This window comes from Protomyctophum bolini (assembly GCF_963924005.1).
Source record: "Protomyctophum bolini genome assembly, chromosome: 12".
Taxonomy (NCBI): Eukaryota; Metazoa; Chordata; class Actinopteri; order Myctophiformes; family Myctophidae; genus Protomyctophum; species Protomyctophum bolini.
Genome location: NC_137873.1, coordinates 26,923,982 through 26,948,574, shown reverse-complemented (window position 1 = coordinate 26,948,574; position 24,593 = coordinate 26,923,982). Strand labels below are relative to the sequence as shown.

At 43.1% G+C, this 24,593-nt stretch overlaps 1 protein-coding gene across 1 annotated transcript in view; it reads right to left on the bottom strand.

Moving 5' to 3' along the window:
• Window positions 1–21,104, bottom strand: part of jph1b (junctophilin 1b) — a 28,069-nt gene extending 6,965 nt beyond the window's left edge. Inside the window, exons 1-6 of the mRNA XM_080778386.1 lie at window positions 20,452–21,104; window positions 11,694–12,441; window positions 6,247–6,365; window positions 2,258–2,503; window positions 1,514–1,941; window positions 1,024–1,120 (exon numbers count right to left, since the gene is read on the bottom strand). Coding sequence (XP_080634512.1) covers window positions 1,040–1,120; window positions 1,514–1,941; window positions 2,258–2,503; window positions 6,247–6,365; window positions 11,694–12,441; window positions 20,452–20,830 — 2,001 coding nt within the window. The 5' untranslated portion in view covers window positions 20,831–21,104 and the 3' untranslated portion in view covers window positions 1,024–1,039. The remainder of the gene's footprint in view (window positions 1–1,023; window positions 1,121–1,513; window positions 1,942–2,257; window positions 2,504–6,246; window positions 6,366–11,693; window positions 12,442–20,451) is intronic.
• Between the last annotated feature and the right edge of the window lie 3,489 nt (window positions 21,105–24,593).

The window sequence follows — 24,593 nt, the reverse complement described above, 5'->3', positions numbered from 1 at the left end:
ATGTCAAGTAAAATATAATTCAACATAGTAATATAATGAAATCAATATGAATGCACTGTGCGTGCAGAGGCCAGGGTGGTACTTTTACTGAATTCCTGTTAAATGCTAGCCTGGCTCCAGCCCTGAATCGCTACCCACACCCATTCAAAAATAAAAATGTATATGTTCTGAATAATGAAGTGAAACGACATGAAAATTCAGACTGCGTGTCAGGCTAGTTAAATGCTGGATGCTGGGAAATTATTTGCACAATGTACATATGGAACACTGTATGGAATTGGATTTCCTTACATATACTGTACGTGTATTTTGTATAAGCAAGCACACAACGCATCACTTGTAGTCGGCTAATCCAACAATGTGTATTCAACTAGCATTGACATTTAGCAATAGTCAATGCTAGTCGAATATATATTCATAAATCGATAAAATGATAATGAAACATTGAAATAGAAGTGAGCCGATTATAGCTGACACATGCTATTATTTTAACTTTCAAACCACAAGAACGTTAGCATATGGCATCGTAATCAGTGAGAAGAGAAATGTACTATATCAGAAATGACTGTAAAAGTCACTGTGTAAAAGTTTTATTTACATTATTTAAAGGTCACAACATCATAAAGACATCATGGATGTCCCTCTTATTATTATTATTACCAGTAAGACGCCTGAGGGCGACTAAAGCCGGCTGCCGGGTGCGGCTGCACTAATAACTTTGGGGCAGGCTCGTCTAAAGGTATCAGTCGAAGAGGAAGGATGGATGGGGAAAATATGCAATGTCAGAACAGGTTCTGGAGATCTAAGTGTTTGAGGTCAGATGTAGAGTTGCTGGCCAATAGTGATGACACCAGTGAACTAAAACTAAAAGGGTCTCCACATCTCCATCCCTGATGATGTCACGAGACCTGGGCACCATATACAGTGTGCGGCCTTTGGTCGCAATTATTATTATTATTATAATTATTAAAATACAAATGCATCTGTCTGCTTTTCACTACTGAAGAAAAAAAATACCCTTACCTTCATTCAGATTAGGTCAGGTGAGAAAATGGACAAAAATGATTGCTAGTCCAACATTCAGCAGCATGACAAGAGCCACCAGGATAGAGTTGGGACCCTGGAAGTAGGAGAATAGTTTAACATGATTAGGATTTTTCTTAGATTAGTGTGGATAATGCATACCGGTACATAGCCTACAGTAATGTCATCATGGTCTCCCCAAGAAGCTTTCCAACTTACAAGACAATTTATCCCTCTGTCTGTACTTTTTAAATGACTTAATAGTATCGTGGTCTACATGTACCTGGTGAGCCATCAGCACTTTCATTAAAAATTACATTTGGATAGTCCGAGCTGCTGCGAGTGCAAAACATGACCTACAGTATAAGGGCCTATTTTAGTTCAGGTAAACACTGAGGATTTTGCTGTGCAGGCACTTGTGGTCAACATATAACACACTGGTAATGTTCCCACATTGATTATATAAAAATATGGTTGAGATGACACTCACTGTCTCCTCCACCACAATATCGTTGGTGGTCATTTCCATGCTGGCTTTCTTGGTTTCCGCAAGGCTCTTTGGTTTGTGTGAATCTTGTTTTTTCAACGGCGCTTTGACGCTCTCTTTAGCCGGAGCCGGTGAAGGTGCCGGCACACGGGGCGGTGCAGGCGACGCGCTCGGCGCCAGGAGCTTCGCGGATGGCGGTAAGCGAGCGAGGCACGACGGGTGGAAGTCCTCCTCCACGCCGCTTGGCTCATCCGGCGGTGGTTGCTTGACACTAGCAGTGTTGACATAGTAGCTGTGGGAGCTGTGGGAGTGAATTTGCCCATTGCTCGGGACACTAGTGGCGGCAGGGGCGGCTGGTTTGGGAGCTGGAGGAGGCTCTGGTTTTCGCCCTTCCTGTTTGAGAGACAGCTTCGATGGCACCCTGGGTAGGCCTGCAACATAGAGCAAAAATAAGGACAGAGGATGAGGAGTGAAGAAAATTGAGAAAAGACGAAAGGACATATATAAACAACATAAAAAACAAATAATGTAAAAGAATAATTCTAATAATAATTTATTTTTAGCAGAAGAATATTGCCCAACTGATTTGTCAGGCTGTGTAAAGTGGGCAAAGAGACAAAGATTGTTTGTTGCTGATTAATTGATGTTTTTGTCATCAGGTCAATGACATTTAGGATCACTTTAAGAGTAGTGTTTTTCATTCCCTCAGCAGATCATTTGACAGCAGACATCCCAGTTGAAGCCTACCTGCACTGTGGTTCTGGGCAGCAGGGGCCGCAGAGGGCTTAGGGGCCACAACAGCAGGAGGTTCCACGACAATGATTTCCTTCTTGGCAGGGGGAGGTGATGAAGTGGGGGTCTGAGTTGGAGATGAGTCGGGTGTCGTGCCCTTGCGATAGAAATGGGGGCTCCCCGACGGAGATTTCTCCTTCTCCACGGGAACCTCCTGCACCTCCAATGGCTCATTGTATTTCTGTCGTATGTAGTCGGGGCCTGGAATAACATGGAAGTACAGGCTTTCTCAAAGAAAATGTTTAGCTGGTGGCATTGTCATATATTGTCAAGCACTGATGCTGTGCCCGTGTCAATCAATATACACAACTTTGTGCGTGTGTGCATGCGTGCAGTGACGGATCAACCCCTCAGAGGGCCGTGGAGCTACACCAAATCAAAGGGCCCCCTGCTTGCGCTTGTAACACAATCAAGAGTGACACTTTTTGCCAGTGAATGAACGAGTGTGCGTTCAGCGCACCGTCAGCACTATCGCCGCTGCTCCCACAGAGTTATATATAAGGCTGCTTATCAGACCGGATCTGCTATTTTCGAGTCTCCTCCCGCCGAGTGGTTGAGAAACTGTTGGACGACCAAAAACACTAGCAGGGGTTCCTGTGTTGCATTACATTGAAATCGGTGACCTATGAATACGGTTTCGACAGAAGCAACAGCTGTACCCGCCGGCTACATTGATTCTGAGACCATTAAGCCAGCTGGCCAAAAGTAAGTTTATAACCCTGATAGTACACACGTTTACCATTCTTCCATCCATTCTTAGGTCATACTGTCATACGGTCATTTAAGGCTAACTTTAATGTGATTATTAAACCTAACCCGTCCATAATACCTGATATCATGTTTGTCTACCTGTCACTTTTAGCCTGAACCATAATTCAAGGTTTTATCCACTGTCAGTTAGTTCATGGTTAGGATGCCGGTATCGGCCTCCATGATTTCACAGTGGAGGCATTTGCCCGACCTCGCTGAGCTTTCAAAGTGGCCCCTCGGCCCTCCCTCAGTTTATGAAACCTGTAAAAGGCTTCCAGGCATTCCCTGCATGCTCTGGGTCACTGATGAGGCCCCGCAGCAGTGCTATCCTACCACCGGAGACCGGACACCAGAACTATAAGACCCCGCCAACATCACTGATATACCCCACAGGGGATTTCAACCCTTTTCATATCAAGGCCCATTATTTATTCTGCATTTGAGCCACAGACAACCATTTGATGAGATTTAGCCTTGCAGACCCAAAATTAAAGAATATGTCCACATTTCCATGCTGGATTGATGTTTGTACCATAGGAGAGATATCAAACGTTGATCAAAATAACAATTCTTCTCCATTCTCTAATTGTGTAGACTTCTTGTAAATTAACTCTTGAGAGTGTAAAATGAAACCAAATGGACCCGTAAGCAAAAAGAAACGTGGGTTGAGGAGGCTTTCAGTTCACAAATCACCAGAACTCACCAAACTCAGAACTCACCAAAACCCGAACTTGGCTTACCGATAACAAACTCTCATTGCATCTTGGTAAAACGGAATCCATTCTTTTTGGGTCCAACCATTCCCTTAGTAGGGTCAATGATTTTAAGGTCAGAGTCGACGACATAGTAATCTCTTGCAAAGAAGAGGTTACATATCTAGGCTGTATCCTTGACAATAAACTGACAGGTGAAAGCATGGCAACAAGGGCAATCACAAGAGTAAATCAAATGACAAGATACTTGGGCAGAATTTCCTCTTTTGTTAACAAAATTGCTCTCAAGACTTTAGCAGGAGCCCTTTTACTGCCCATTTTTTATTATGCTTGCACATCCTGGTTCTCTAACATCTCAATGGCACAGAAGACTAAGCTCCAAACATCATAAAACAAACTAATTCGACTTCTTCTAGGCCTGGGGCCCATGACCCACTTTTGTGCAGCGCATTTTGATAGCATATGCTGGCTCCGGGTAGAAGATAGAGTCAAGCAATTGAAAATGGGTCTGACATGCAAAATTGTAAATACCGGTACAACTCATGCCTTCAATACCCATTAACTTGAATAATTACCTCAAAAAAGTGAGCAACATCCGCAGCCACAATATTAGAGGGAGCGTGAACAATGATCTGGTGCCACCCACTTTTAAAACAAATACTGTAAATTCCTCTTCCACAACACTGCCACTCAAGTGTGGAATCCCCTGACCCCTTCCCCCAAAACAAGCAGATCACTGGCTTCCTTTAAAACAGGCCTGAAATTTCACCTGTCAGCAGGTCAAAGGGGGAGGAGGTGATGACCCCTACCTCTTTATCCCCCCTCCGACTTTCTTCTGCTCCCACCTGTATATAGATTCCATATTTTTGTGCATAGGACCCGAATGGTAACAAGACCGCAAGGTCTTGTTACCAAGCCCGGGTCCGGGTCACATGTTGGGCTCAGAACTTCACCGAGCCCACTGTAGGGCCTGCTGGACAAATTTGGCTCTCCACAATGCAGAGTTCGTTTTGAGAAAATGTCTTTCCAAGATAACTTGACAATACTCTTTATTAAACGTATGACGTAGCGTAAATGTAATTTGTCAATTTGATCAATAAAATCTCAATTGCCATGGTAAAAACAAATTGTAGGCCTATTTCAAAATGCTGTTTTAGGACACATTAAGGTTCATGTTAAAAAACATTAAGATTATACTGATAGCATCCTTAGGATTACCATGAAGTCTGTGGAGTGAAGGCAGATTCCTTTCTGAAGGATTTGGCCCCATCTCCTTGGCGTTGACTGGAGTCTCTATGCTATATATACGTAGAGTAGACTCTATACTCTATACTCCCCCCGACCCCTTTCCCCCCTCTGAAGCAGCCAGCAGTCAAAAAGCAACCATCTACAATCTACAACAACAACTGATCTACAAGCTCACAAGACACTAGGGTTCCAAGTAGCCTTGGTCCCAGCTTTTCTCTTCTGCCTGGTCACGAGTCTCACGAGTGCCTAGCCTAGCCAGAAGCGGGGCTTGGCCAGCGTTTGAACTTCCCCTGGAAGTTGTCACGTTTCCGCTTCCGCCAAATTCCAGCACTTCCGTTGAGGCACTCAACAGTGTAGGTCTTGCCCAGTGTGCGTTCCATGTGAGTAATTGTCACGTATTACAACAGTATTTGCCCAGAGCAAAGCTATAGTCCACCACTTCCAACCCGGGTTTATGTGGAGCTACCAGGCAACATGCCAGGACCTCCATTGGAGCTCACACAGATCTGGTTGCAGTGGCTCTTGCTGAGATATCTATTTTGTATTACAGTGAAGTGACCTTTAACATCTCAGCCTCTTGTTTTGGTAAAGTTCTATTTACACTATATATTTTGCCAGTGGCAGGTTTTTTTTATATAGGCTATATCAGGGCTATTCAACTGGCGGCCCAAGGGCCCCCTAGTGGCCCTTGGGATAAGAAAAAAAAGAAAAAAAAGAGAGAAAGTTACAGGTTTGATGTGTGCGATATATAAAGTGCCAGATTATCATAATGACAGTAATCCTAAATTATATTCTATCATATTCAAGGTCTTTTGGAGAGAAATTAGACAGACTCCTGCAGTGTGTGTGTGTGTGTGTGTGTGTGTGTGTGTGTGTGTGTGTGTGTGTGTGTGTGTGTGTGTGTTTTCAGCTAGTGCTCGTTGACGCTCGTGTCAAATAGGTCTATTCTAAGGTATAACATATACTTGTATAGACATATAACACCCTGTGCTCATACTGTGCACAAATGGATTAGCCTACATAATGTATTCTTACTATTCTATGCATGTACTGTATATGTTGTATGTACAGCATGCATGTACAGTAAGTGTACAGCAGAGATGTGCTGATGTCGCCTGCCTGAATCTGCATGTATAAATAAGAAAGCTAGCTCAACAAGATAGCAGAAGAAAAGGGGGAGATTATACAAAATAGAAAGAGTGGTCTACTCTACGTATGGCATGTGTTACGTACCTGGCTGGTGGAAACTTGGGGAGAGCTCCCTGGACACGGCTCTGGAGATGTCTGAGTCCTGACTAGCAGACCCGGCTGCCTGGTCTGCAGCATCCCCTTTGACACGAGCATGGGCTGTCCTGTGAAAGACACGCGCACACACACGTCATGTCATGTCCAACAGTGGCTGCCATTTATCTAACTGCAAGTGTTATAGACTAAGAGACAACACAGCCATGAGACAGTATTTGTTTGGAAATGTAAAGCAGAGTGGAAGAAGAAACTAAAAAGGTTTGTTATGTGCAATTTGTGCCAACATTAACCATTTTCTAAATGCAAATCCAGTCCAGCCCAGTTTATATATTTACAAATGCATTTTTTACCTTTTTATGTCCTCTCCCGACAGAGAGAAGTAAGTGCAACTATTAACACCTGGGGTTCAAACCGAGATCTTCTATGTGGGAATTAACCCAAATATCTACCGCTCATTCTGAAGGGAATCCTTCCATGGCCAGGGGATATATTTGACTTATTAGCTTCTTCAGGCACCATCATGTGTCCTACCAAACACCAGGGTTAAAAATTCTCAATGGAAAAGTAGGGTGGGAAAAAACCTGACAGACAGACAGACAGACAGACAGACAGACAGACAGACAGACAGACAGACAGACAGACAGACAGACAGACAGACAGACAGACAGACAGACAGACAGACAGACAGACATGTAAGCGAACAACAAGTGAACGAGCTGTGTGTGGGTCACAGACAGACAGGAAATGGACCTTTTTGTTCACTAATCAATGCCAGTTGTGAAAGGAGTTGAATATGACAATGAGATGCCGGAACTACATTGTCCTCTATAATTAATTGAACAAGCCACCATCTACAGAAACACCTCCAACAGATGGACCGAAGAGCTGAATCATTGAGAGAAACAGGAAATGTGCTGCTTTACACCAAATTAAATGTAGTTACTGTAATGTAGTAATCTTCTCTGCAGACTCTCAGATTTGTGTCTGTGTATATTTGTCGGATCTTGCAACGCCAATTTATTTGTGCACGCTGACAGTAGGTCAAGGATAACAAATAACCAAATTATGTTTCTAACTTTCTATGTTATGACAACTATGTTATTTCATATTTGTTTGTGAATGCATGGTACGGGACATAATGTCTGTGAAGCTACAGCGTAGAGTGGAACAAGTCCACACACTCAGTGACCAACAACACACAAACAGACAAAAACACAGAGTTAACTATGATGTGCACATGCACGCCTGTGCATGCACTCTTTCATGCAGCCCGCAACACAGACATAGAGACAATGAGGCACCAATGTGTGCACATGTGCATGGATCAGACAGTGGCATAATGGGAGATGTTAACATGACAACATATTGCATGAGCATGCACATAAGTGACACGACACCAGACACAAAGAGAGGGACAGAGGGACTTCCTATAGTGAGTTTGTTGAACTGCTATTTTCAGCGTCCAACAATTTACCCTGCTAGCTTTTTTGGCTACAATAGAGAACTTTTGTCCCCAATTAAAGCAATCCACAGACAGACGATATGTATGACGCTATTATGCTTAAATCAATTCGTTTTTCATGAAGGTCAGTCAATTCGTCTTGGTCTGATGGAATTAAAACTACATTTCTAAGAACCGGCAGCCAATTTTCTGCTATGCCTATGCATGCATCTTTACTAATCAGCCTACATTTACTGTGCTGCATGCATTATTAGCTGCGCATATATTGTGTGTGGTCAGTGGCAGTGCATAGAAATAGAACAAATAACATTGTTATATACTACGGTAATAGATCAGTGGTTCTCAAACGTTTTTGTTTCCCCTGAATTACGTTATGTCATACGGTATGTAAATATGTTTCAATTACGACCGATTGAAAATAACTTCATACTTGACATTTAATCACTTGAACCCCAGCATTACTATTCTGGGGGGAACATTCACCAATAATAGCAGATATACAAGCTCTCAACACGTCATGTTGTGATGTGTTGAGAGCTTGCAGATCTCCTATAAGGAGGTTTGGTGGTCCTACTAAGTATAGAGGGTTTAATTGGTTAAACTGAGGTGATATTGATAAATTCCAAATATTATCAAAGTATTCTGCGGCACCCCTGGACTTCACGCGTCACCTACCTCAAAATTGCACTTAAGTACAGTGCTTGAGTAAATGTACTTAGTTGCGAGCATGGAATCCTCTTTGCATTTGAGTAACTGGTCACACCCCCTTCTACTAGTAGTAGGGATAACGTACAGTTTAAGACAATGATAGTCACCGATCGCGGTAAAGCACGCTGGTTGCCGTGTCGAACGTTGCGAAGTTCGCTTAGCCGACTCAGCCCTGTGCGCGTTGCGACCCGATAGTACGACAAAATAGTAAATCATGTTCTGGCAAGAGCGTTTAATGCCCCGACTGCCACTCAAAGTGGCTACTGGCCAATCACAGCGCGTCCTTACTCAAACGCGAAGAGGATTCCAAGCTCGCTACTTAGTTACTTTCCACCATTGCTGAACAGGACACCAACCTGTACGAGTTGCTAATGCAGCGACAGAGACAGACACAGTCCATTAGATAGATAGCCCCTTATTGATCCCACAGGGGAAATGCAGCTGTGTGTTCAATTGTTTTTGTTGGAACGCCCAGCCAAGCCGGTGGCACGGGGGACTCAAATCCCAGTCTCCATGGTGGTGGGCAGCCAGGTACGTTACACTCATGAGACACCTGGATGTTTCTCACAACATGATCTGTATTTCATTTTCATATCCTGGACATTATATGGTTGTAGTTCATTTGTTGCCGTTTAGGAATAGCGTGATTAGCGATTTTTTTTGGATTGATTGATTGAAGTATTTATTAACAGTTTGCAGAATGACAGTACATTTCAAGCACAACTCTCACAAAACTGTTAACTGTGGACGACACCATAAAGCATTACACTCGTTTACAATAGGGTCCACCATTTTCAATTCATCATAACATTTAGGGACGTACAGATATAGATAGATAGAAGCCTGTCACAGATTCTGGCAACAAACAAACACTGCCATTTATATCTCTCTCTTAAGTGATAATCCGAACATGATGTACCACTGATTCCCAAATGGTGTGCCGAGGCACACTGGTGTGCCGAGAGACTAGTCCAGGATTGCCTTGGGATACTGTGTCAACCACACATTATTACTGCAATATACAGTGTACAAAAGTACTTGTGTACTCAGTATTGTGTGCACTCATTTCCGAATACATTTTTACCACTTTCAAGCTGGTGTGACTATTTTGGCAAATGTTGCTTATAGGTGTTTCACAAAAAAGTTTGAAAACTACAGGCTTAAATGAGCAACCAACAGCGGCAACAATAGAAACCAAAAGACTTGAGACTGGACCACTGACTTCTATGATTTAACCAGAGACATTGCAGTACCAGACCAAGCACCCAACTGAAGCAGTGTGTGCGTGACAGTATTCCTGACAGCTGTTGATAAGCATAAGCCTCCTTCTGCCTGGCCTTATTTAGGCAGACCCCACTTCTCAAACACACACACACACACACACACACACACACACACACACACACACACACACACACACACACACACACACACACACACACACACACACACACACACACACACACACACACACACACACACACACACACACACACACACACACACACACACACACACACACACACACACACACACACACGTCCGTTCCGTGCACAGTCATACGCATGCATAAATACACACGCCTCCACGTATACACACACACCCAGACACACTCAGACAAATAGTGCTGCTGTGGCAAGCCAACATAGTCACACGCATGCATGCATTCACAGACAGATGGACATTCACACACATGTACTCTGGCCTATAGGACCTGCACACTCTCTCCCTCTCTCTCTCGCTCTCTCTCTGTGTATCTGTCTCTCTCTCTTTCTGCCCCTCCACCCCTCCCCACCCCTCCCAGATGATGGGGAAAGTGACGCAAGCTGAAACCGTTCCACACGTTCCTAAGCTCTTACCAACACTTGTCAACTATGGACACACCGCAACCTTCAAAGACTCGCCCGACTCTCTGGGATGGATTAGTGTGCCTGTGTGTGCGCATGCACGCATGCATGTGTGCATGTGTGTGTGTGTGTGTGTTATGCCTGTAAAAGATAACTGTTGAGAGACTGTTCTGTACACAGTCAAATCCTCAGTGTTCATTTACACATGGACAGGTCTATTTGGTGGCATATGTACACTCTCAGTAACAAATAACAAATGGATAATACAGAGAATTTTACTTCACTCATAGACTGTGAAGTGAAACAAAGTGTGTGTGTGTGTGTGTGTGTGTGTGTGTGTGTGTGTGTGTGTGTGTGTGTGTGTGTGTGTGTGTGTGTGTGTGTGTGTGTGTGTGTGTGTGTGTGTGTGTGCGTGCGTGTGGAGAATGCGTCATTTACTTGATCCATGATTTATGTCTGCTGTGTCTGACAAGTATGTAAACTATACTGTATGTAACAATATATGCACTTTGAATTGTAACTATGGCTGTTCTCCTATTGTCTCGTTTTACTGGACTTAGGCAGTGTTTATGTCCTTTGTACAAGGCATCCTTGTACTGTTTATGTGGACATAAATAAACATTTCAAATGTGTGAGTTTTCTTTTTCTTTTTTCTAGCTCCCTAATGCCTTTGAAGTTTGAACTAGAACACACTTCAACACAGTACAAATTATGTAAGCTGACACAAGTTTCATACATATCCCCACAACGTACACCAGATCATACAGGGTAGTGGTGGGAAACGTTGAAGATGGAGAGGGCCACTATTGCTCCACACTCACTGCAGAGGTCCACATTGCATATACTGTCGTATCACAAATAGCAGATCTACAAGCACAAAGCTTGAAGATCTGCTATTTGAATTTAAATCCTGTTTTTTTTTTTTTATTGTAATCCTGAAAAGTAACATTTCTGTGTGTTCAAGCCGGATCTGTCCGATAACATTGGCTTTCAAAGTTGGCAGGATTGGCCCGTTTTGAACAAAAAGCCTCAAATCATGAACGCAGCGTGCAATTTACGTTAAATCTTTCACAGACTAGGCTGAGGAATATATCCCACCCTTTTCACATTGGCCTGTTATAGCGCCACCAGGAGGCCACAACCGGACCTGCCCTGGTGGAGACCTGTGCACCGAGGGGCACTTTATTTAGTTCAGCTACTAATATAGACTGAAATAATGAAAGTGGGTCATGTTTGGAATTGTAACAGCTGAAATCAGTAATATATCAATATTCGGATATTAACCTGAGGGCCACATTAAGTGTAGGTGGGGGGCCGCATGTGGCGCCACATGTGGCCCCCGGGCGCCACATGTGGCCACCGGGCACCAGTTGCCCATGCATGCACCAGATCATACAGGTCATAGATGGATGTATTACCTTGAAGTGGCGATCTCCACTTTGGTTTTGGCGATGGCCGCGGCCCTGATGGCTCCCTCCACGGCGCGGTCCACCTTCTGCTTGGTCTTGGTGTTCCTCAGTGGAATGAGGTGCTTCTTGATGCCGCGGGCCAGCACGTTGTTCTTGTACTTCCCTTCCTCCTTGGAGCCGTCAGGGAAGACGGTGCAGCCGTAGCCGTGGCGCTTGTTGTTCAGCCACTCGCCCTCGTACTTCATGCCGTTGGTGCGCTCCGAGACGCCGAAGCCGCAGCGCTTGTCGTTCTTCCACTCGCCCATGTACGACTCCGTGGTGGTGGCGTCCACGTTGTCCTCCAGGGGCAGGAAGTCGTCACCGCCGTCGAAGCTGATGGTGGAGTTGGCGTCGCTGCTGCTGATGCGGCTCATGGCGTCGCTGCGCACCGAGCTGCGCTTGCTCGAGATGGACGAGCGCGAGTCAGACTTGCGCAGCCGCTGGAGGCTGCCGAAGAGTGAGCCGCGGCGGAAGAGGCCCTTCTTCTGCGAGCCCTCGCCCTCCGAGTGGAAGTTGAGCACGAAGCCGCCGCGCGTGCCAGCCGGCGTGTCGGAGGACAGGGAGTCCTGGAGCGCGGTGCTGTTGCTCTGCTCGCTGCGGAGGGAGGCGAGGGAGGTGCGGAGGGGGGAGCGGATGACGGTCGCCATGCCGTACGGGACGCTCTGACGTACGCCGTAACCATGACGCATCCCACCGGTCCACTGGCCCTGATATGTACCTGCACATAGGACACAAGTTAGGCAATGAGTTGAATGGAGGAATAATGTGTAAGAATACATCAAGTAGCAGTGTAGCAGCCTATGGTAGAACAGACAGGGGCCAGAGAAGGCCAGGGCAGAACCACATGGCAGGAGGGGAGGGAGGACACTACTGTATGTGTTGTTGTCTATCATTGAAGGCTGGCAACTTCTTCTTGACAGGCAACGTTTGAGGATGAAAACCTTTTCTTTTTTCCCCCTTATAAATAAAAATAAAAGCGGTCCCAACCTTCCACCTGATTGAATAACCAAAAGAAAGGGAGTGAATGAATGAATCAGATACAGAAGCTAGAGAGCAAAGAGGTAAGAGTGCTGACCTGTACCCCAATAGACTAAAATGTAGACCCCCCCCAACACACACACACACACACACACACACACACACACACACAGAGCAGCTTAACACCACACATTTGCGCTGACATATGGCATGTCTGATTGTCTGTATATGCTGTGAATCTTTGTATCTGGCCATGTGAACCTCAGCAACACACATCAGTATTGAGACGTCGGGCATGGCCATATATGGATTGTGAGGCCATATGGACGTATTTGTGCTATGCACAGGCAGGTAACTGGAACTTTTTTTATAGAGAAGATAATTTAATCAGTTTGCACAAGAATATAGGCTTTTGGCCTAATATTCCTAATTTCCAGTGAATGCAATAAGCAGTTTTTCCCTCAACATTCATTCATGGTGATCTGTTTCCCTACACAGCCAAGACAATGGAAAATCGATGAAAATGAAAATACATCTGGTTAAATTTTGCAACTGAAACTGGAGCTACCCCTGTGCTATATAACTATTATATTACTGAACTCCGTGACAGTCACATTGTCTGTGATTGATGATGATACACAATCCTCTTTCAAACCTGATAGAATCATGAGCACATGCAGGCACAGGCTTGGAAAGATGGTGCAATGCCAGTGGTGGAGAAAGTACTACTCACATGTTTGACTTAAGTAAAAATAGAAATAAAAGTCTGGAATTCATAATAGTCAGTAAAAGGGCAATATTCAACTATCATATTACCTCATCCAATTTAAATGTAATGAATTAGTCTAACTTTTCTTGTGACCACCGCACTCTGACCCGTTCAAATCACATTATAGAAATAAAGGTAATGGGTCGCACACACCAAGACTGCGTTTTAGTTTGTATTCTTGCTATCCAGCCTTCTTCAGTGATGAAGGCTGGAGCCGAAACGTCTGTCATTGATCCATTACGCAAGAATAAAAACTAAAGCACAGTCTTGGTGTGTGCGACCCATTAGTTACCTTTATTTCTATAATGAATTAGTCTAAGACAGGGTGGCTGTGTGTAGAATATGTACTCTTTACATAATTAACCTATGGCCTTTTCAGCTGATGATAGCTACTCATTCCCTGACACAATTTAAATATAGTCTTTGACCCTAGAACACTTCTATCCATCATTCATCCATGCGGTGAATGGTGCATCACAGTTCCACTTCCTTCCTCCAAAGCACTTATCAATGTGCATTACATTTACACGCACATTCACACTAACAGCGAAGTCTACCATGCAAGCCAGTTAGGGGTTCAGGGGCTTCTCACAGGAACCTTGACATGTAGCCAGAAGGAGTATGGGATGTCGGATCAGGAACCTTATGATTCCAAGACAGCCCCACGTGTGTGTCCTCCCTCCACCCGTAATCTGGCCAGTGAAATAATTTGGAGAATACGATATTTTTTTCAATCAATCAGACAGACAGTCTCACATGTAGGCTATTATGACCAAATTGAGAAACTATCCCCACATAAAAGAATATACTGATACTCCATGTTGAGCCTGGCAGTGCAGGGAGAGCAGCTGGCATGGGGGTGAAAACAGTCTTATGTTCATTTAAATTGAGATATTTCTCTAATTTGGTCGTTAAAAAAGGTTAACATTTCTCGCAACTCCGCTCTACGGGTGGCGCCGCAGTCCGGCCCCCCATATAAAGTCCTGGACAGATATTGGTCTGAGGACAAACATAGTGGCTGACCCCATGGACTATAATATCTTAAATATTTTTGTTGATCCATTTTCTGAACACAAAGTGAGCTGATGAGTGAGACTTCAAGCCCAGGTTGGTTGAGAATATCAAGTTCCATCTTACTGAGCATAGGAACTTTCCTATAGGAATCAAAATCAGCACTCATCAAAGCTGGTGAATTTTGTCCAGTACTAGCCACCGCTTCTATTCTTATTTTGGCAACTAAGAAATAAAACTGTTGTGATCTTATGTTTATATCTACCAGCCGGTATGACCAGTTGAGGTAAACGTTAAGAGTCCTGGCAGAGGGCTTGCGCCTCTCAGTGTAGCCCTGATGCCTTCAGTTGGAGGGAGAGTGTGCTATTTTAAAAGATGGAAGTAACTTGAGATGCTGGGAAGCCTGCCTGCACAGCCAAACATAACTCCAACAACTATCTTGCTATGTCAAAGAAGTCTTCTGCATATGACTATGGAGAGGACGCTGGATAAATCCCTGGAAAAAAAATTACTCGGAAATGGAACACCCCTGAAATCACTTACCAAGCCTAAGCCTACTCTATTGTCTCATTGAATAAGAACAAGAAATCATATAGGCATACTGGAAATTATTTTACAACTTGAATTCATTAGCAGGCATTCCAAATCTATTACGCAATGTCTGGCTTCACAGTGAAACCAAATCAACAGATTAAAAAGAAAAAGGACAGGAAAATAATTTAGCCCATAGATCTCCATCATCTCCATATTATAGACTAAACTGCATACTAACCTTCTGTCTGTGCAGTGTACCGGCAGTAGAGATTAAATGTCTACTCTGTGTGGACAAATTTTGTCCACACAGAGAAATGTGTCAAAATGTGGCAAGTAAAAATACACAATCAAATACCAAAATACACAGTGACACCACAACAGAACAGTCCTTTGAATCTGTCTACAAATCCCCAACATACAGTACAGTGCAAGTGCACACACATACTGTACACCAGTGGTTCTCAACCTGTGGGTCGGGACATCCAGGGGTTGATTTTGAGGGGGTCCCCACTGACAGTGAAGTGACATGTTAAGGACTTTTAAGACCTTTTTAATGCTCAAAAAAGAAAGAAAGAAAGACCATGACTGCATCCAAAGTAATCAACAAACTAGATCAAAACTGGTCAAACAAAAAATATTAGAAAGAGGCTAAAATGGCAAAAAATAGCAGATCTACAAGCTCTGCTATTTTCACAAATCTGTGGAACCGAGTCAAACTGAATGTATTGCCTACAATTCCAAGTACTTTAGGTGGCAGGTCCCCAGTTTAAATATGATTATTTTTGGGAGTTATGGCCTGAAAACGTTGACAACCACTGCTGTACATAACATAACTAGAAAGGTGTGAGGTTCTACCGTGGCCTACTGAGAGTGTGCGTGCAGAGTTTTATGGTAATTGGACACGTGCCATGAATCATGCGTTCATGATTCATGGCATTTTGTGCAAAATGGGCAACTGGAAGATAGGCATATAGCCAATAGGAATGAAAATGTTTCAATCTGACAGATACGATACGACTTAATCAAATGATGGCAGACTGTATAATGTGTACAAATTTGTGTTAGGTTTGGTCAAAATCTGAAGGAGCTAAGAGCCACTTAGCAAAAAGTGTGTTTTGCAAAAATCGTCTTGTTTATATCACCACCATGAGGCAAATTTGAAAAATAAAAAGGTTCTACCATGGGAGTGTGCATGCAGTTTCACGCCAATCAGTCCAGCAGTGCCCGAGATCTCTGCTCACAGACAGAGGGATAGACAGTGATAATTGGTACTCAGCTTGGCTAAAATGCATCTTGTTTATGTAGTACGCCCTTACACACCTGTTGCTTATAATATCATTTTACTTTTGAACTGGAAACTTCTCTCTTCTTGTATCTCTTCATGTCAACTTTCTTTTTGATAGATGCTAGTTTACTATATGCAGATCGTTTTTCTTTTTTTCTTGGCCACATGCAGTTTAATTATTAACCTGCTATCTTTCTTTCTTTAGAGGCACTACTCTGGATTCTACTATTTTTGCACCTTGTTTTTTGACTAGAGTTCATGCATACTTATTCATCAACCCTTATTAGTAAGTAAGTTGGTTTGTGAGAGCAAATTACTAAATAATGGAACAAAGAATCTTTGCTTTTATGCTTTGCAAAGGAATAAATTGACACTTCTCTACACAGAAAATGAGTCCATTTATACTCTCAATGTTAAATTAGATTTACAGCATTTAAGTGAAAAAACTTGTGTACCAATTTGTGTGAGTTTTGGACAAGATCTGTAGCAGTAGTAACAAAAACGGTGTTTTGAAGAAAACACATTATGGCTGTTGCCACGGAAACGGTCAAAATCGTCATTACAATGGCAGTAATCTGGCACGAACAGGGCCTATACTGTATTTACGTTGTGTGATCCAAGGAGTTTAGGGAAAGAAATATGTTGATTGTGTGACCTACGGTTCAAGAGTTAAGCCCTAACCACAACACAGGGTCAAGACGGTTTTAGCGTTGTCCCTGCGGTGTGATATGTCCTGTTGCACGTTGACCCTAGTGATTCAACGCATGGAATTCAATGGCCCAAACCACACCAAAGGGTCGAGACGGTTTTAATGTTAACTGTTTGGATCCAAGGAGTTGCATGGTGACCCGCCTTTGGTGTGGTTAGGGATTTATAGGCCAAAACATGAAGTAGGCTGTTGTATCGCCACCATCAGCAGATCTGACATATTTGGGTTGTAAGTTCTTCCTTGGCTTAGTGGCAATGTGTGTGCAAAATTCAATTGGGCACTGCATTCATGATGCGTGGCATTTTGTGCAAAAAAAACAGCCACCCTCACAAACTTTGGAGACCAATCATAGCCAATCGGAATGGAATGTGACAGATAAAAGTGTTGATCACATAACTACAAATCTGTCTCATGGTGGTGCTGGTCGATTTGAAAACTTCCTTGGTCTACTGGGAGTGTGCGTGCATGGTTTCCCACTGATCGGTCCAGCGGTGCTTGTAGCATGTCGTGCAAAACAGGCCCCTCCAGCAAAGTTTGAAATCGGAATAGAATCAGATACATTTTGTTCACATGACTCCAGAGATAATGTGTACCACTTTGGTTGAGGTTTAGATAAAATCAGTAGGAGAAGTAGCAAAAACTGTGAAAAAACGCGACATGGTGGAAACCTGTCAGGTGGAAATTGGCGTGGCTTATTTGGGGAGTTCTGTAATGAATTAAGCAATCCAAGGCAAAGGGAATTTTGATTCTATGCCTTATGGTTCAAGTTATAGGCGAAAACGTGAATTGGCCTGTTATAGCGCCACCATGCATGAGGCTGATTTGAAATTTGTAGTGTGGCATTTCCTCCTTGGCCTAGTGCGATTATGTGCGTGCAAAATTTCACGGCGATCAAACGCTGTGTCAATGATTTGAGACACTTTGTTCAAAATGGGCCATTCCTGCAAACTTTGGATGCCAGTTTTAGCCAATCAGGATAAAATGTGTAACATCAGACAGATCGATCTTGATCACATGACTATAGATAATGTGTAGTGATTTGTGTGATGTTTGCACAACATCAGCAAATGCTGATCGGAGCGATATGCGGCCGCAAGAGGCGGGAGCAATGCGAGACTGATGACGTATTGAATCGCTGCAACGGCGCAAAACTACAACTCAAAATTATTATGGAGATATCAGATTTTTGTCCCACTGCTTCTAGTTCATCGTTTCTGCTTGAGAGAGACCAGATGCAGGCAGGAGGAGGGAACTGGTGAACTAAATACTGCCGCAATCTGGCAGAGTCAGGTTAACTCAAAGTGGCTACTGGCCAATAACAGCAAGTCCTTAATCAAACGCGAAAGCGATTCCACACTCACCATGTAGAGTGGTCCAAGAGTGCCGTATATTGGCTGCTCACAGAAGAAATGACACGGACACATGGATGGACAGAGGCCAAAACAACTTCTCTGCCACGCCTTCGGCCTGGCGGAGTCAATAAATACTACATATTCTCTGACGTCATGATTCCCACTAGGCAAAGTAGGCATGGTACTGCATGGGGATAAGCTTTCTGACAGATCTCTTACACCTGTCTCCTTTCCTTCTAGAAGACTCTACAGGAGGTTGGACAGATCTACTGGCAAAATATGGACTGGAAACTATGAAGATGGTCGTTCCAAAATGAGGTAGCCACAATTTAAAAACAAAAAAGTGACACCTGCCATCAAATTCTGTGGCAGGCTTCACAGATTGGATCCATTTCATATTTTAGAATTGTTCAATGATCAACGTCGGGTAAGGAATAAAATATTAAATTGTTCCAGGGATCCCCCAGAAGCAAAGATTTGAAATGTTCACTTTAAATATATATATTCAAAGATTTGCAGAGATTTTCATGAGCATGGCAGTGATGCGATATGAGTTTGCACAGGTATATCTCAAACTTTGAATAGCATATACCCGTAGCTCAAATCTAAAATGACATAGATGCTTTCCTGGTTTTAATAGCTGTAGCTGTACAGTAAAGAGGCCAAAAAAACCCCCATTCAAACCAGGTTCATGAGGTTTCCAACGCCGATAAGATGTTTATGCATCACGCCACATCCAACTAGAAAAATTAATAATAAGGGGATACTGATTGGAGGTAGGTGAGTGACAGGGACAGAAATGACATAATGTGTGACAGAGAGACAGCCCCCCCCTCCCCCCCTTCCATAGTGAGAAAGCTCTGGCAGGTTGTGTTGTTGGGAAACGTCAACTTTCGTCTAGCTCTAGCTACATACCATAGTCAATTATCAACACAAATTATTTCCTTAAAGGACCATTCTGGTATCTTGCATGTTTAGCTCTCGACTTGTCTTCAATTGACATATCCGGTAATCCTATATCGCATATCTTTAATTAACGCTTCTCTTGAGGATGTGTGGGAATGGCAGTTTGCATTGATTAGATTGATGCACACAGGTGTCACGGTGTGTAGTCACTAACACACCCAACCCAGAGTCTAATTAGTTTGACAGACTACTTTTAGAGTTTAGTGCCATGGTTGAATATATATATATATAGCCTAACATTGTGGCAATTTTGAAAAATCATGAAAAATATGAAAGTAAACATTTTAAAATCTTTGCTTCTGCAAGTTTTCCTTAGGATCTTATCCTAACCATATGTCCACGACAACATAATAACTGTCTATAATAGTTTGATACAGAGTCAGAGATGCTACTAAAGCAATTTACTTCCATTTTCATGTTTTTTTGTAATACAATTTGAATTGAGTTGGCAAACATGTATACAGCATAGTAACCTGAAGAATAGTAATTTGATTACAAAACAATCCAGATCTACTTTATTATTCTATAGGCTACTGTTAGGATACTGTATAAAATACCAATAATTCAAACAAATGATTCTCCTGCTACACCTGATCAATGCTAATCAGTGTAAAATCCCTCTATGGCATTCTACAAAATAATTTGGTACTTTATTTCTACCTAGCCATGTTCAGCGATGAGTCTTCTATTTTAAGCCATGACCTCTGTGCTCTCAACCAGTTCAGTTACAATCTTGCATGGAAACAAACTTAGCCTATAGGTTATAACTAGCTGGTGCAAGTGCAAGCTGTCTCAGTGTAGGCTACAACCCAATACCCAAAGCAAATACAAACCATGTGAAATGACATTAACTAATATGAAATGCAATTTATTTAATTTCATTATATATATATATATATATATATATATATATATATATATATATATATATATATATATATATATAAATTAAAAAAGCGTGGGCTCCACATGCAGCTGAGCTGAGCCTGTGGGCGGCAGCAGCTGAGATGTTGCACTACTGTTGCTCTAGCTGTTCTCTCTCTCTCTCTCTCTCTCTCTCTCTCTCTCTCTCTCTCTCTCTCTCTCTCTCTCTCTCTCTCTCTCTCCCTCTCTCTCTCTCTCACCTCCATCCCCGTACGTTTCCACACCATATCCATCCTGCAGACCGTTACTCCACGTCCCCTCGTATCTGGCCGGCGTGTTCAGGCTCTGTCGGACTCCGTAGCGACCCTTAAATCCATGCGTCCACTCTCCTCGGTAAATCCACCGCCCCTTCGTCTCCACGCCGAGCCCGTGGCGTTTCCCCTGCGCCCAGTAGCCCTGGTACACGTTCCCACTGGGCCAGGTGTACACGCCGACCACCTCGAACCCGTTGGACCACGAGCCCGCGTACTCGCCCTGACCCTTGGGCCCGGTGCACAGGCCGTGTCCGTGGGCTTTGCCGTCCTCCCAGCCTCCACAGTATGTGCCACCATCGTCAAAATCGAACCGGCCGCCCGTCATTCAGAAAACGAGGATGTTCGAGGGGGAGCACTAGTTGCGCGGCGCCCGGGGGGATTCTGCAGGTTATAATACCTCCCGTGGTCCAAGTCGAAGTCCGAAGGTGGGAAAGTGCGGCGAGCGCAACGAAAGTGGGCGTCCGAGTGAGAGAGCGACCTCGGCGGGGGTCTGAGGCACCGACAAGCGATGAGTGATGGTCGCTGGGAGCATTGGTGGTTGGTTTGTTGGAGCGGGACGTGGGAGGGTGAGAGGCGGCCGCCACGGCTGCCAGAATCGCTCCACTGACGTGTGTTTTATGACTTCCCACACCCCCCTCTATGTCTGCCTGACAGAAGGAGGGAGGAGAGTCAGAGATGATGATGATGGTGGTGGTGGAGGAATCGGAAGCAATAAGCGAGCATTGACTAAGCAATGTGGGTCACACTCACATTATCCACAAAATATGATGATGATATTGATAATAAGATGATTTAGGCCTATGTATATATACAGATAGTATAATTGCTTGCTTTATAAAACCCACAACCACCCACAACCCACTATTGTATCAATCAGCATAATATAGTGGTATGGATTTTTTTTAAGGAGAAAGAAATAGGTTCGGAGAGGGGGAGAACTACCCGCTGAGACAATCAAGTTAGAAATGATTTACAAAAGTGTCATAAAATAGCCTACTGTAATGTAGCCTACTAATAACATACAGTCAGTTCAACACTTGTATTGGATCAAACAGGTGTGCTGTGCTGACTGCTGAAGACTCAATAGAATAAATTGCATATTAGCGACATCCTCTGGTACTGGGTGGGACTGCTCGCTCTCATTTCTAATCGACATGGTCAGGTTAGGAAACTTGAGACATACGCAAAATTAGTACTGCTTTGAATGCATGCCCATGTCTTAGTCCAGATATTCTGGACAGACACCAGATGGAGCCTATAGTAGGGCCTACAAAGTTTATTCCTTTTGTGATGTTGAATTTAAAAACCAAGAAGCCAACATGTAATTTGTATAAATCCTGTTTAAATTAATACACATACATTGTGGCTAGCGCCCCCCCCCCCCCAAAAAAATCAAAGCATAAAAAAACAATGCAATTTAATATACAATGTATAATGTGTATAGCCTAATCCTAATATAAAAAGACCTGACCTAATTAATGCTAGATCGCTGCAGAAACACACGCCTTTAAACACATTACGCCTCCATGAGAAAGTCCAAATTTCATTCTGACCCCTCCACGAAAAGGCCTCGTTGTCCTGAACATTCCTTACCTATCATTTATACATTATGGATCAATAGTGTGGACTTAGACTGTTTTTCGTCTGTGGCATTCTGGTCACGCATCGTGACATCACGGCTTGTGACACGCCATACCACCATACTGTATATGGCCATCTCCATATATGAATATCACGACACTGACCTCATCTAACCCTGGATAATCATACATGGAGAAGGTTGGATCATCGTCCTAGATCAAACCTCAAACCCTTAGATCTCCATATATGGAGCTGACCTGTTCTGACATTCCATATGTTGATACTTCCCCACTCGTCCTTCCTGTTCTAACATTCCATATGTTGATCTGACCTCATCAAACCCTGTACACTGTCAAGACACACTACAGAATTCATTCCATATGTTGATCTTACCCCCCATGCCAAAGCGCCAGCGCTCGCCCAGCAGTTTGCCGTCACCCAGGCGATGCCGCTTCTCGCCTTCAGGGCGTCTTACTGGTTTTTACTATACTTCAATAGATTTGAAGTATAACAAACATTATAGTTTATTTTGTGGTGTTATGATCATTAAGGTCTACTATTTGCACTATGATTCAACTTTTATATCTGCTGTGTGTGTGTGTATATATATATATATATATATATAGGCCTCATATGCAAAATTATAATTACCGGTATGCAATTACGTTACCACTGACCACATTCTGTGGTTGCAGGGCTTAAACATATGCTACTCGTCACATAGTATAAGCCAAGAACAGAGGTGCCAGAGTACAAATTTATAGCTCTATAAATATATGTAACACCGCAAGGCGTCACTACATGGACTGTATTGGATTACTGTACTAAATCAAATGTAAAACTGTGTGTGTGTGTGCGTGTGTGTGCGTGTGTGTGTGTGTGTGTGTGTGTGTGTGTGTGTGTGTGTGTGTGTGTATGGACTAGCTGCCACAGCTACCAGGGAGAAGGGAGAAAACATATCCTGTGTCTCGGCAGGGTGATTTGGTGATGTTTGAACTTGCACCACCTCCTAGTGTAAATAAGACATTGAATGTAGCCAATATTATAAGCAGTTAGGCTATTGTTTCTGTCAACTTGTGATATTTATTTTCCTCACATGGATTAAGTCTGTCCATCCATCCTCTTACAATTGGTTAGGCCAATAACAGAATATATCTAATATAGCTATACCTGAGGCCCCAGTCTATGTGTTGAGGTGTCCTTATAAGCAAGACTTAACCCCTAACTGCTCCCACTGCGCCCACATGGTGCCCACTGCTCCTAAATAGCCAGGATGAGTTAAATGCAGGACAAATTTCACGTATGTGCAAATGTACGGCGACAAAACAAATACACCTCCATAAATATAGCTGCTCCTGGGATCCATAACAGTTACTGTTGCCATTTTAAAAATAAAGGCAACACATTTACATTTTGACATTGTTGTAGGTATCTATTATGCCGATATTCTTATATAGAGCCTGTATTAGAGTTACTGACGCAGATGCAAGAATAGATTAACCTTCAGTTATTAGTAGGAGACCACTTCAAGATGCCATGGTATGGGTTCATGGGCTGTAGCAGCATTCATTCGCACAGAAGCACATATGGTGATACAGTATTTAATTTGACCCCTTTCATTCAATGACCAATCAAGTCCTGCAGGTGGAGCCATTATCATGTTGGGAGAAACAATTTCCATGTGCCTTGTCTCACTGTGTGAGGATGAAAGTCATCAGTCAAAATATTTGAATTAATTGTCATTTACTTTCCAGGACAAAGTGGACATAAAGATTACTTCTATAATTGTACAGAGCCATATAACTCAATTCGGTAACACAGACAATTGTAGCCTATATTTACTAAGGCATTTCCCATGCCAGCAATCTATAAATCAGCTAAACTATAGGCTTTTACCAATGTGTACTGGCGTATTTATGCTATATTATTACCTATGCTGCTACAATGTCTGAAGGAAACTGAACAAATATACGTTTTACTCGTATGTACCTGTAAGGAGAATCCTGAACCTTTGATGATGATGATCTTCTCCATAAACACTCTTTGTATTCATAATGCAACACCAACCTGTGAATGGGTGATCCCCAAAATGAACCATAACCTTGTCCTCCAATGGTGTCAACACTTTCAAAATAATTGACACAACGAACATGACATAACAAATCCCAACACATTGTCATGGTATAAGTAACAATAGAAATAAGCAATAAGCAAACAACCACAATTTGTGTGCCCGAGGCATGCTAGGGAATCCCTGTACTGTATGCCATTTTAATAGCTGGGACGTTACACTGTTGCTCATATCCGCTGGCTAAATAAAATAACTAATCTACAATGACAGAAAATTGCAGCTCTATCAAGGTATTAATCTGGCTATAGTACAGTTAAACCGGTCATTGTTTTGTAACCAATAGGGAGGTGATAATTATCTTCACTTTCACTTGGCGGCAGGGGCCACGCTAAGAATGGTAGGAAAATACTGTACAAGCTCAAGGGAAAAGAAAAAC